The sequence below is a fragment of the Podarcis pityusensis genome, assembly GCF_964106645.2.
Source record: "Podarcis pityusensis genome assembly, chromosome: 17".
Lineage (NCBI taxonomy): Eukaryota > Metazoa > Chordata > Lepidosauria > Squamata > Lacertidae > Podarcis > Podarcis pityusensis.
In genome coordinates this window covers 4,489,009-4,503,116 of record NC_138042.1, presented here as the reverse complement: position 1 = coordinate 4,503,116, position 14,108 = coordinate 4,489,009, and the positions used below count along the sequence as shown (strand labels likewise).

Genomic DNA, 14,108 nt, shown 5'->3' with positions numbered 1-14,108 from the left:
AGGGAATCTATACAATTGTTTAAGTCCACACCATAAATTTAACGCTCTGTTAGACCACTTGAAGAACCATGACTTCCTGCAAAGAATCCTGGGCACTGTAGTTCGTTAAGGGTGCTGAAGTTCCCAGTATTCTTTGAGAGAAGCCATGGCTCTTAAAGTGGTAAGGTAAAGGAACCCCTGACCATTAGGTCCAGTCATGGCCGACTCTGGGGTTGCGGCGCTCATCTCGCTTTATTGGCTGAGAGAGCCGGCGTACAGTTTCCGGGTCATGTGGCCAGCATGACTAAGCCGCTTCTGGCGAACCAGAACAGCGCACGGAAACGCCGTTTACCTTCCTGCTGGAGCGATACCTATTTAGCTATTTGCGCTTTGACATGCTTTCGAACTGCTAGGTTGGCAGGAGCAGGGACTGAGCAACGGGAGCTCACCCCCTCGCGGGGATTCGAACCGCCAGCCTTCTGATCGGCAAGTCCTAGGCTCTGTGGTTTAACCCACAGCGCCACCCGTATCCCCTTAAAGTGGTATAATGATGCATAAAATGTATGTTGTGAATGTCACCATTAAGCAATTGTTACCCCACATTTCCCAGTGTATTTCCCTGTTACTCTCATTATTTATTATTTTTTAAGCCCAAGCACCAAATCCATCTTAACTGCATGGCCTGAATTTCCCAATATGCAGCTGATTCCCACTTGCAAAATTATCAGCTGTCTGGAAGTGCCCTGTTCTCACAGACACCCTCATCTTCTGCTTTCCACTTTATGCAGGAGCCAAAAACATGTGCCAAGTTCTTCTCAGGAAAGGTGCAAAATAGTGTCTTCTGCATACATTAGGCATAGCTACCATATTTGGAGTGTGCAAGTGACAGAATCCAGGAGTTGATTCTCAGTCCTGGCCTCTGCCCTAACTCCACCAGATGCACTGTGTCAAGAGTTACCTTCACAGTATAATTACCGTATTTTTCGCTCTATAAGACGCACCAGACCACAAGACGCACCTAGTTTTTGGAGGAGGAAAACAAGAGGGAAAAAAATCTGAATCTCAGAAGCCAGAACAGCAAGAGGGATCGCTGTGCAGTGAAAGCAGCAATCCCTCTTGCTGTTCTGGCTTCTGGGATAGCTGCACAGCCTGCATTTGCTCCACAAGACGCACACACATTTCCCCTTACTTTTTAGGAGGGAAAAAGTGAGTCTTATAGAGCAAAAAATACGGTAACTGGGTGATTCAGCCAGACGTTACAGACAAAAGTCACATCCACACCAAACATTTAAAGCACATGTCTATCCCTGAAGAATTTATCCCCAACACCCTTAACAAACTACATTTCCCAAGATTCTTTGAAGGAAACCATGTGCTTTATATATACTCTAAGTATAGATATAGCTGAGAGAGAATCTATAAAATCTCATCAGAGACCTTCTACATTTACAGGTTTTCAACTTCACCTCTATTCTCTTCCAGCCCACAGTCTTGGGATAGTGAGGAAACCTTAAGTGTAGATCTGTATTTGGCCCACATAACGGTTAGCCTGAATGCAATGTAGACAAGGTCTAGAAGTCTCTTTCTGGCTTTTCCAATAACAGGCTCAACTCCCTTGCAAATTTACCTGCAAGGGTCGAAAGTGAAGCTTGGAGAGTGCTTCTATGAAGGGCGAGAATGGATGCCCAAGTTGTTTTTCTCTCTGGGATTTGCTTCTGTTGTGGATTGCAATAGATTTCCTGGCCCAAAGAATTTGACCTGGGACCTAAACTCCTCCAGGGGGTGTGTAGGTTCCCCCCATTCCTTGGCTGGTTTTTCAGGTCCCATCTGCCTCCGCCCAGTTTGCGCTTCAGAGAGTGTTGCTAGGCACCCCCATCCCCATGGAACTCCTTCCGCCGGCACCTGCTGGCAATGGGAATAATCAAACCCTCCTCCGCTAATCAGGCTCATTTCTCTCTCATCTCTATCAACACATCCTCTTCCCTCTCCCTTTAGTAATGCCCTCCCCTGCAGCCCCCTTCCATGAGGTTGGGGGGGGGGATGACCAGGAACCGTGGGAACCATTCCTGCTGTGTGTGGCATGCACACAGGATGGGGAGGGGGACAGGAATAGCTCATGCTTGGGCAGCAATTCCTAACAATAAGGCTGTAGCATGAAAAGAGGCATTTGCACTAGTCTGGGAAATCTGGGCATGGGGTGGGGGAGGGGAACTCTTTAGCACAGGGAAGGGAATTGGAGTTTCCCAACTCTGTGCAGTACTGTTTTTCCATTTTTATTTTTGAAGGGCAACCTTATAAGTGAGCATGTTCCCATCTTTCTTTGCCTTTCCCACCTGCTCTGATTCTGTTTTTTTACATTTGTGGTTGAAATAGAAGGAGGCTTAAGCAGAAGGAAGGAAGGTAGTGAGAATGGTCATTCAGAAGCCCAATGTACACAAGACATTTGAAATCCTTCCAAATATACAATGCACAACTATAATCACTCACAAATATTATCTTCTGGCGTGATATTTTCTTAATACAAGAAGGGTGTTGGCTTCCTGTGCCTTTGAACAGAGTATTTTTTCCCCTTCTCAAGGTCAGTTTATACTGAGCCTTCCTGGGGAGAAGGTCGTATGAAGAACATCGGAAGCTGCTTTAGACTGAGTCAGACCTCTGGTCCATATCGCTCAGTATTGTTTTGCGGTGACTGGCATCAGATTTCCAGGATCTCAAATGGGTCTTTCCCAGACCTGCTGCTGGAGATGCCAGGAATTGAATCTGTGTTCCAGCACTGATCTACAGAGTCTCTCAAAAAATGAATCTGTTATATATATACTAGGACTGTTTATCCATCAATCCCAGTATTGCTTGCTTCCTCTGACTGGAAGCAGCACTCCAGGTCTCAGGCAGAAAGTGGTCTTTCCTATCATCTGATTAATTTTAACTAGAGATTAAAGTTGGGACCAGAGTGCTCTGCCACTGAATTATGGCTCTTCCCTATTAATTAATTAAATTTATATACCACATTTCATCCAAATTTAATTACCACACTTTATCCAAAGATTACAGGGCAGTTTACAACATAAAAACACAGAATGCTAACAACAACTACAATATAACCCCACCCCACAAATATTTAAAAGGCCAAAGACTGCTTAACGGCCAAAGACCTGGTTGAAGAATGTTTTCCCTATGCAGCCTTTAGGTGTCTCCCACAGGGCAAGGAACCTGCTGACTACAGTGGTACCTCGGGTTAAGTACTTAATTCGTTCCGGAGGTCTGTACTTAACATGAAACTGTTCTTAACCTGAAACACCACTTTAACTAATGGGGCCTCTTGCTACTGCCGCACCGCCGGAGCACGATTTCTGTTCTCATCCTGAAGCAAAGTTCTTAACCTGAAGCACTATTTCTGGGTTAGTGGAGTCTGTAACCTGAAGCGTATGTAACCTGAAGTGTATGTAACCCGAGGTACCACTGTATTTCTGATTCTGTAGGCGTTGTAACAGTATTCTGATAGATGGCCAACCACGCCTTCCCCACCCCCCAGGCCGCCACCAGGTCATTTTGTAAAAATTAAAGGATTCTGTGGATTCACATGGGCTGGAAGGTTGCACCCAAACTGAAGAACTACATGACTCATATTGGTCAATCAATTCAATCTAGAAGGCTCATGTTCATGGGCACTATCTGGTACCCAATAAATCAGTACTCTCTAAGTATTAGCTCAATAAAATATTATTACATGTCAATGTGATGTGCAATGTTTAAATTATGCATCCTCATCAATAGGCTAATGAAATGAACAAGCTGCTAGGCCTCCCTTTTGCATTGTCCTAGACCAAGGTTCACAATGACACACTTTGTGAAAATATAATGGGAATCTGTGGCCCTCGATGTTGTCAGAGTGAGACGCCATCTCCCATCAGCCTCAGACAGGTAATAATCAGAGGTGGTGGGAGCGATGGTTCACCAACATCTGGGGGGGGGGCACCAGTTCCCCATCCCTGCACAACACAAGACCATATTTGGTATAAATCATGTGTGCGTGTTTCTTTTACAGTTCACTGACTCATGTTTTTTACATAGTTTTGTAGTGCCTGTGGTTGACTATATTTACAGGCCTTTGCCTTTGGGGGTCTTTCCTTTAGAGTTCAATGTTTCTCCTGTACTGTAGCAAAGGAAAAGATGCAACTGCCTCACCAGAGATGACCCTGGAGGCATCATTAGAGCAAACTTTCAGGGCTGGATCTTGGGCTCGCTATGCCTTGTATGTAAGATGTGGTCCAAAGCTCAGGAAAGCAACCTCGGAACAGTGGTATGTTTGGGCCACACGAAATGGTCTTACAGGGCAGTCCAACATTGGGCAATAAAGTATATTATTTCGCTAACTTCAAAATGCGGCGCGCTGTGGGCTCAGACTGCTGTCCTTTTCTGACAGCCCTCCTTTCTCAAAACCCACTGGGTCATAAAGAGTAGAGATGCATCAGGGAGGGGGGGGGGAGGTTGGAGAAAGAGACTTTCTTCCATTCTGCGCCCTTTGAAGGAGGCAAGAGATGTGCCGCGCTGCTCCTGTGAGCTGCACTCCTGGAAGCTACATCCTGGGCTCTGTTGTGCAAGAGCTGCCCCATCCCATCTCCGCTGGATGCCAAAGTAAGCCTGGCGCCATCCTGTCTTTTAAGAGGAGCTCGATCAGGTGGGTCGCCCGGTGCGAAGGGTGCGCTGGTGGGAAAGAGCTGGAGTCTGGAGGGGGGCGGCCTGCCCACCTGTCAAGGCGTCTCTCTCGCCTCTCCTCCTCCAGCCGGATCTGCCCCGGGCTCCTTCCAGCACCTCGCACCCCGCCTTCTCCGGCTCCGCTGCCAGGGACCCCCCTCTCCTGGCCTCCTGCAGGTGCCGCCCTCCTCCTCGCTGGGGAGAGGCCAAAGGTGCGGCTGGCAGGATGCAAACCGCTCCCGAGGAGCGCGCCCCGGAGCCTCCTGGGCCCGCCTGGCACGAGCGGGGGTTGATGTGACACACAATCCTGGCGCAGGTAAAAGGCCTCTCTCAGCTCCTCCGGACTCCGGACTTTGCTCCTGGAGCCAGATTCCCTCTCTCTCCCCACCACCACCCAAAGGCTATGGGGCAGATTTGGAGGAGCGCCCCATAGAAGGCAAGGAGGCATCAAAGACACGGGCGCAGGGCTGAGACCCCCAGCTGGGGAAGGTCTTCCCCATCCCCCGCCCATCTGCTCGGAGTCCCTCCTGCTCGGGGAAGGAGGGGGCGCCACGCCGCCCGCCCGCCCTCCTCGGGAGCGCTTTCCTCCTCTTCTGCTCCGGGAGCGGCGAAGGGGTTAAGGCGTCCCGCCCGTCTCGGGAGAGGCGGCTCTGCCGCTCGGGCTCCAGGAGGCAGAGCAGGAACTTGCACGCCGCTTAGCGCGGTGGCTTTGCCCGGCGGGGCGACGTGCAGCCGCTTCCCTTTCCCTCCGCAGAGTGACAAAAGCCAGGACCCCGCGGCTGGGGAGGCGAAGGGCAGCGATGCGCCTCTTCCCTTCGCGGCGAGCGGCTCCCCTCCGGAGGAACAGCACCCCCGAGAAAGTTTCGTGCGCGCCAGCCAGGGGAAGCGCCCGCGGGCTCTGAGCCGCCGCGTTGGTCGGGAACCGGGAGCAGCGCGGGCGAGGGGCGGTGAGTGGCCTCTGCGCCTTGCCTTGCCGGAGACTCCGCAGCCCTGGCCACGATCCTGGCCCTGTTCCTTCGCCCCAGTGCTTCCCAGTGTTCCCAGGAACACCTCACCAACCTCCACTGCAACCCTCGCTTGCAACATTCCTCCTCTCCACTCCTGTTATTTATTTTTCCTCTAAAGCGGGGAGGGGGGCGCACACACTTTGCGCCGCTTCTACTTCGCTTCTGGCTTTGGCTCTGCGCGCGTTTACCCAAAAGACGGTCCGCGGGCGCTTGAGTGGGACTCGCTCCCGGGAAAGCGCGCGCTGGGGTTGCAGCTTTGGTCTGAGATGCAGCCGCTTTGGGGGTGAGGGCCAGGCAGCAAATAACGGGAGGCTTCTGTCCGGCTGAAAACAAAACCGTGGCGGATCTGGGCTCGGGGGGCGCGGACCTGAGTCTGGCACCCGAAGGGGACACGGAGTTCTTGCGCGTCGAGGGAGAGAGCGAGAGATGTGGCCCAACAGGCAAAGCGCGGGCCCCCGATTTAGGGGGGTGAGCCAAGCCCCTCTGGCTCCTGGGGCCATTTGGGACTCCATGTCCCAGCATGCCCTGCTTCGCTTAGCTGCACCTGGCTCAGGTATGGAAGCGACAGGTTGCAGCACGTCGGCGGAACTAGGGACAGGACGGGGCAGCGCCGCGGCGCACGCGGGCAGGGAGAGCCGAAGGGACGGGACTGGCAGGCGGATCAAAGCGCCCAGCCCGAGCCCCGCTGGCACGGAGTGGGAGCCGCGTGTGCTGGCGGGGCGCGCGGAGGGGGTGCTGCTGGCATTGTCCCCTGGCACCTGTTCTGTGGCATGGGGAAGATTATAGCCCGGCTGGGGCTCGGGGAGGGATTGCTGCCGTTCCTGCCCCCTTGTGCTGAGAGTGATGGCGTCAGGAGGCCGCCGCAACATCGGTGCCCTCTCCAGAATGAAGGGGGCCGGCCCAAGGCGAAGGGCTCCGGGCGGGGCGCCGGCAGGGGGCGCCATTTCCCGGGGTCCGGGAGCAGTCCAATGAGGTAGAGGTGTTTTTTTGGGGGGGTGCGGTGGGCTGGGAGCCAGCCCCCATTTGGGGACTCCCAGCCCGCGCCCCCCAACTTCAAAGTGCCGCTGGCCTGAGGGAAGGAGGGGAGAGCAAGAATGGCGAGGGGGGAGCGCGCAGAGGGAGAGCGAGCCTTTGAAGTGCCCAGGAGCCGCGGCCCCGCTCGGGTTACAGCGCCTTGGCCGGGCGCCGGGTGGGCCGGGCGAGGCAGCGCCTTTGATCTGGCGCCCTCGGACGCAGCGCCCTCTAGGCCTCTCCCCGCCAAGCGCCCAGGGGCGCGCGCCTATCCCTCGCCCGCGCCCCTCGCCAGGTGCCCCGGAGCCCGGCAGAAGGAGGGCGCGCCTCCAGGGGTCTCTCTCTCTCTCTCTCTCTTCCCGCCCCAGGTGTCCCGAGGACTCCCTCGGCCATGGCGCCCTGGGCACCCCTGCTGCTGCTGCTGCTCCGCTGCTGCTCCTGCCTGGGCCAGAGCAGCCGCGCCGGCGCCCCCGGGTCTACCTAACCTACAAAGGTAAGACGAAGAAGAGGGCGGCTCAGCGGGACTCAGGTGAGGCCCAGGGCTGGGGGTGGAGGAGGACAAGGCCGCGTGGGCGTCGCCTTCCAGGTGGGCACAGAAGGGAAGCGGGAGGTGGGGCACCACCGGGCAGTGCCGGCGCCGGGCTATTTTGCCCCCTGGGCAAGGCTAAGTACCCGGCACCCCGCCTCCCAAATTGCTAACTTCACTCTTCAGAAACACGTGTCTTGTAGACATAAGATTCTTCAAAATGGAAAAGTAAAACATTATCAGGAATTTATAAGATGTAACCCAAACTAATCTGTATCAAATCGTGCCCCTCAGAGGTCTGCCCCTGAGGCAGCTGCCTAGTTGGTCTAATGGCAGTGCCGGCTCTGGTCCTGGGGCAACTCTGGGAAGGGGCGCTGCTTAGAACTGAGAACTCTTATGGAAGGGCGTGTGATTTTCATTGCGTTGTATCCAGTGTTAGTCCTGCTCAGAGTAGACCTGCTGAAATTGATGGACATTACTAACTTGGGTCCATTCATTTCAATGGGTCTACTTTGAGTAGAACTTAGTTGGCTACAGCCCATTGCATTTATTTTATTATTTTATTGATGTCCTGTCTCGAGGTTCAAGGCAATGCATTGCACACAGTTCTGGTTCCCCTCCTTTTTACCCTCTCAACAACCCTGTGAGGTAGGGTTAGGTGAACAGGTATGACTAGACAACCAGTGAACTTCGCAGCTGAGCAGAGATTTTAATCAATCTCTCCTTAGTACAGCACTAACCATTACACAACACTGTCTTTCCATACTAAAATGTGTATGTTTGCTTCTGTCAGCCAACCTAATATGGGGTTCTCATGGCAGCAGGCAGCACCAAGAGATCAGGATAGTTAGGGCTGTCAGCTGGTGAAAGAAACCGGTAAGCTGATTAAGCCATGCAAGATTTTTAATCAATTGAGCAACTGACTGTATCTGCATTGGTTTGCATATGAATAAAACTACAGTTCTGAGGCAGGAGTGTAGCATTCTTAGCGGGTGCATGTGGGTGTCCCACAGAAGGTGCCCACCCCAGAAGAGGCATTCCCTCCTTGGGAGAAAGTTGGAAGGGGGTGATTCCTCTCATCTGAATGTGCTTGCTGCCTGTGAATTCAAAAATATGTGCATGGGTAAAAGCTAGTGAATTATTTTAAATCTGCTGCCCTGTAATATCTACAAGATTTTGAATTGCTCTGTCTCACTGATTGGCTAAACCTTTCAGCCCTACTAATAATAATAGTGCATTATTACTGTGCAGGAGCCTGGTCATAGCTGTCAACTTTTCCCTTTTCTTGCGAGGAGTCCTATTCGGAATAAGGGAATTTCCCTTTAAAAAAGGGAAACCTGGTGGAGGGGGTGTTTGGGGAGAGAGATCTTTCACTCCTTGAATTTGCACTTGAGTTCATCTTGAGGATCTCCACACGTGGTTTTCTCTATAATGTTCACTTGTTGTGTTTGTACTCCAAGATCCTTGGAATTGTTTGAAGTCATAGCCATTCATTGAGGAGGAGCAGACTGTGTGTTGATCAGTCAGAGGGCAGGTTGTATGTGAGTAAGCAGTGACATGAAAGGAAAGAAGAAAAACAGGGGCAGATTCACAGGTGCTTGTGGCAGTGGTAGGCAAGGGCTTTGGGTTGTGTGTGTAAAATGTAGGCAATCATTTCACAACTCTAGCATGATGCAGGGCCACTTGGGCTAGAGAGATATACAATTGGCTCTAAAACTTCCTACATGATGTTGGGCCAGTCACTATCTCTGATCCTAACCCACCTCACAGGGAGACCGTGAGGATATAGTGGGATAATCCCCATGTGTGCTGCCGTGAGCTGCTCAAACAAAGGTGGACTATAAATGTTGATATCTGCCCGTGTGCAAGTGGAGGAGGACATGAAGATGCCCTTTTTGCATGCGGATGAGGCCCGTAAAGAACAATGCCACATTTCTCATCTTGAAAGTTGGTTGACGCAAGGAAGCATGGATGTTCCTTTTTGAGAACCACAGAACCCACAGTAAGGTGTTCTAGAGCAGGCATGTCCAACAGGTAGATCATGATCTACTGGTAGATGGTGGGGTGTACCTGGTAGATCCTGGTAGATCTTTGGCCCCTCAGTGATCTCCTCCCCCCCCCCCCCGAAAAAGGGGGGGAAACAACAGTGGCTCAATAACTTTGCCTTTCCCAAAAAAGCTCAACAACTTTGGTCCATCCAATGACAGGGATGGGTAAACCGCTGCCAGTTTTTCTATATACCGTACTGTGAGTAGATTGCAGTCTATTGGGAGTTGGACATTCCTGTTCTAGAAAATAGGTACCCCTTTCTACCTATGTTTATGCATGTGCAGTGGGTCCCTCCATGGGGCAACAGGAAAAGGTCTCCTGTCAGATCAGGAAATTTGTTTGTTGGTATCTGACCATCGGCCTGGATTTTTTTGGCTTGGAATTCTGGCAACAGCAGCCAACCAGAATCCTCAGAGAGATTTGCAAGCACAGTCTGATGCCCATGTCCATCCCTCATTGTTAAGCCTTCTGATGTGGTAGCCAGAGAGATGCTGTTTTCCTTTATGGTGGCTGCGTTTTTGGCTATTATGCCTAGAAGCCACCAGCGAAGTCTGTTTTCCTTACATTCATCTAATTGTGATTTTTAAAAAAATGCTTTTGCTCATTGTAGCAGCCGCACCACCATATGGCAATAAGTTCCATAGGCACCACATAATCATGCAGCCTTATTCTGGCAGCTGTACGTGTGTAGTCTCACAATAAGCAACACCTTTTCGTGTGCTGGCAAGTGTGTGAGCAGTTGGTTACACTTAAATGGGAACGTTTAGCCACAAGCAGATCTTTGGACAGAGATTGTCAACTATATATGTGAACTATAAAGCCATTCACACATAAGTGAAGGTGAACACATTCCCACAATGGTTGCCATGAGTTGTACATACATAAGCAGCATTTTGTGCCATGTGTAGGACAGCATGAGTGGGCCATGCAGTCAATGTGCACAGGGCCAAGTCTGCTTGTGTGGGTTTCTCTCCCTGACGGCGTCCTATGCAGCAAATCATGTCAATTCATGTGCCAATGACACCTGCGAATTTGGCACAAGCGTCACCTTCAAGGCATGCCCTTGCATGCTGAGATACCACCAGAAGGCAGGAAAATCGCCTAGACTGTGTTCTTACTGTGCAAAGTGCCTTACTACAGGTGTATTTTTCCCCAGTTGCACAAACGCATGCCATTGTATGTGTGGGTCCTCTGCTGTCATGTTGGCTTCTGCTGCTGCCCTCCCCCCATCCCCAAATACATCTCCTATGACCTTGCTGGGTTCCCCCTACACTCTCTGTTCTCGGGGATTCCGGGATCTGGTTACTTGCCAGTCACAGGGGGAAAGGATTTCCCAGAAGGGCTTAAAATACCCAGCATGCCATACAGAGAAGAGGCTGGAACACACTTGGATGGATTCCCCTTTTCAAAGCACATTGTTGGGAAGGGGAAGTGAGAGAGATTGGTGCAGAGAGGAGATCGTTTAATTGCTGGGGGAGTGCGTGCCACAACCCCCATTACGGGCACCCAGCCCTCTGCTCTCTTTGCAGCCCCTTTCCCCTCCTTTCCTTCAGCTAAGGCATTTGGTGCTAGCCCAGCCCTTGAAGTGGATGGGTGTGCATGTGTGTGCAAGAGAGCGCGCGAGAGAGAAACATCCTTGGCCAAAGGACAATTCATTCCTTTTGGCAGCAGCGATCCTGCCTATAAAAGGCAAAGCCCTGAACACTACTCTGCCCAGTGTGTGCGCGCGCATGAATGCACACATGCATAGACACGTGTGTTTGCCTGTGTCTGTGTGCACCCATAGGACTGTATGTGGTGAGGACGCATGTCATGGATTGCAGGCTTGGGGAGTCAGTGATCTCATGTGGAGCCTGGCCAGCTTATGTTTCATGAAGGCAGGAGGGTGTGCAGTGGAAGTATGGCTGGGCATTGCTATTTGGGAACAGTGTGGGGAGAAGAGTGTTGTACAGTTGCTCTTTGTGAACTGAAGCCGCTTGGTTGCTGCAGCCTAGATTGCACTGTGGGCTTGGCCAGGGTGTGGCAAAGATCTGTGCTGGGGGCGCAATGTTCTTTGTGGCTGTTCAACACGTCTGCCGCATGAAGAGCCCATGCACCTTTACAAAGCGGGTTCTGCTTGTGTGTGCCTTTGATATGGTGGGATCTCCTGCTGTTGCACAATGTGGGAAGGTCATGTCCAACTGATTGTCTGCCCTGTGCCAAGGCATGTAACAACATTTTATTTTTTAGTGATATAAAATAGAACCAGTGAGGCCACCCAGTGAGCTTGGGGCAGAGGGGACAGCAAGTTCTATTGCAAGGGTCATTTGCCACTCGTGCTGACTTCCAGAGGCTTGTTAAAGTTCATGGCTTTCCAAAAGTGTTGTAGTCTTGCTGTGCTAACAGTAGTATGTAGATGCAGGAAGTGTCAAGGCATTTTTATTGGGAAAGGAACATAGACCCAACTAGTACAGCATCCTCTTCCCACAGTGGCTAAGCAGATGTCTATGGGAAGCCACAAAGCAGGACCTGAGAGCAAAGGCATTCTCCCCACATGTGATTCACACCCACTGGCGTTCAGGAGCATCCTGCCTCTGACAGTGGAGGTAGAACATCACCTTGGTGGCTTGTAGCTGCTCATAGCCTTCTCCTCCATGAATCTGCCTCATCCTCTTAGAAGCCATCCGGGTTGCTGATGACCATCACTGCATCTTGTTGGAGTGGATTCCATGGCTCAGCTGTGTGAAGAAGAACTTCCTTTTGCCCACCCTGAATCTTTGAACGTTCAGCTTCATTGGGTGTCCCCAAGTTCTAGCGTTATGTGTGAGAGAAAAACTTTTCTCTGTTCACTTTCTCCTTATGCCATGCTAAATTTTATACACCTCTGCCATGTACAGTGGTACCTCGGGTTACAGACGCTTCAGGTTACAGACTCCGCTAACCCAGAAATAGTACAGTCATACCTCGGGTTGAAGTAGGTTCAAGTTAAGTATTTTCGGGTTGCGCTCTGCGGTGACCCAGAAGTAATGGAGCGTGTTACTTCCGGGTTTCGCCGCTCACGCATGCGCAGACACTCAAAATGATGCCACGTACGTGCACGGAAGTGGCGAAATGTGGCACGCACAGACCCACAGTCACATCTTACGTTTACTTCAGGATGTGAACGGGGTTCCGGAATGGATCCCGTTCGTATCCAGAGGTACCACTTTACCTTGGGTTAAGAACTTTGCTTCAGGATGAGAACAGAAATCTTGCGGTGGCAGCAGGAGGCCCCATTAGCTAAAGTGGAACCTCAGGTTAAGAACAGACCTCCAGAACGAATTAAGTTCTTAACCCGAGGTACCACTGTATTCTCTTACTTGCCTTTCTTCTAAACTCAAAGGCCACATATGTTGCCACTGTTCCTCACAGGGGACTTGCTCCATCTCCCTGATCAGTTTGGTGGCCCTTTTCTGACCCTCTCCTAGTTCCACCATATTCTTTTTTGAGGTGAGACCACCAGAACTGCACCAGTATTTAAAGTGCTGTTGCACCAAAGATTTGTATAATGGCATAATGATATTGACAGTTTTCTTTCAAATTCCTTTCCTAATGGTTCCTAGCATGGAACTGGGGGGGGGGGGGGGGAGGCAGCGGCGGCAACTATTCCATGCTGTTTACACAACGTCTTAATTGAGCTATCCACTACGAACTCATGGTCAGGTAGTGAATAGGTGTATTGGGGTAGGTGTTCAAACCATTTAAACATGTTTTTTCACCAACAGTTATCCAGGGCTAACAACCAAGTGCTTTATTTGAGGAACAATGAAAATAAATTCAGTCAGCTGAAGTCTGGGATGAATGCAATTAGAACTAGTAATCTCCTAAACACATTCCCACTCAGCTAATCCCCTCTACCCTTCATCCTCTCCCCCCTCCACTGTCAACCGACAAAATTTGATCACCATCCCGACTGTCAATCCATAACTGCCTCCCACATTTCATGCCCCAACTGATTTCCTCCAAACACTAACCCCAAACGTGGTTCGTTGAAAGAGGATACCCACCTGGTTCTAATAAATGTCTGGTGACAGTTTTTAATACCTTCTCTGTGTGGAAATGGACAAAAGGAAGTACTTCTTCCCACAGCACTTACTCAAACTATGATATTTGCTTCCACAGGATGTGGTGACAGCCACCAATTTAGACGGCTTTGAAAAGGAGATTAGACACATTCATGGCGGATAAGGCTAGCAATGACTACTCGTCATGATAGCAGCTATGTGCTCTGAGCTCCAGTCTTTGCAGGACAACAGCAGGAGAGAGAGCTATTGCACTCATATTTGGTGTGTGGGCTTCTCAGAGACCTCTGGGTGGCCACTGTGACCACAGAATGCTGGCCTAGATGGGCCTCTGGTCTGATCTAGCAAGGCTCTTATTAGTGGCACATCTCTGGTCTGGATATGCATTTCAGGGAGTCTTCCTGCACGCTCCTGACAAAGTTGCCCAAATGCCTTGTGTGCGAATACAGGAAATGATGCCTGTTTTTTATTTGTTTGGTTTTTGGCTGGTAGAAGTGTCCCTCCACCTTGGCTGTGCAAATTAGGGGCAGCTTTCAAAGTATTCTGTGTATTGTTGTGGTGGAGACACATCTAAAACACCATCCATTGCCACTGGTGGGCCCAATCAAGGAGAGAAGACGTGAGGGGTTTTCAGAGCCCCAAAAGGTCCTTTTCCTTGCAGATTTGTGTTCCTTAGCAACTATGCCTTTGTTTACCCAGCAACAGAATCACCACATGAATTTCCCCAGACAGAAAAAACAACAGCATGTTATTTCCAGAGAGATTCCAGATTTATCCCGTGCAAACGTCATAAACACATTC

At 50.8% G+C, this 14,108-nt stretch overlaps 1 protein-coding gene across 1 annotated transcript in view; it reads left to right on the top strand.

The window, feature by feature from the left end:
* Positions 1-4,517: 4,517 nt before the first annotated feature.
* Positions 4,518-14,108, top strand: part of LOC308467121 (semaphorin-3F-like) — a gene marked incomplete at its 5' end in the record, with an annotated part of 32,896 nt that continues 23,305 nt past the window's right edge. Inside the window, 4 exons of the mRNA XM_080988542.1 lie at positions 4,518-4,614; positions 4,763-4,990; positions 5,435-5,621; positions 7,061-7,185. Coding sequence (XP_080844668.1) covers positions 4,518-4,614; positions 4,763-4,990; positions 5,435-5,621; positions 7,061-7,185 — 637 coding nt within the window. The remainder of the gene's footprint in view (positions 4,615-4,762; positions 4,991-5,434; positions 5,622-7,060; positions 7,186-14,108) is intronic.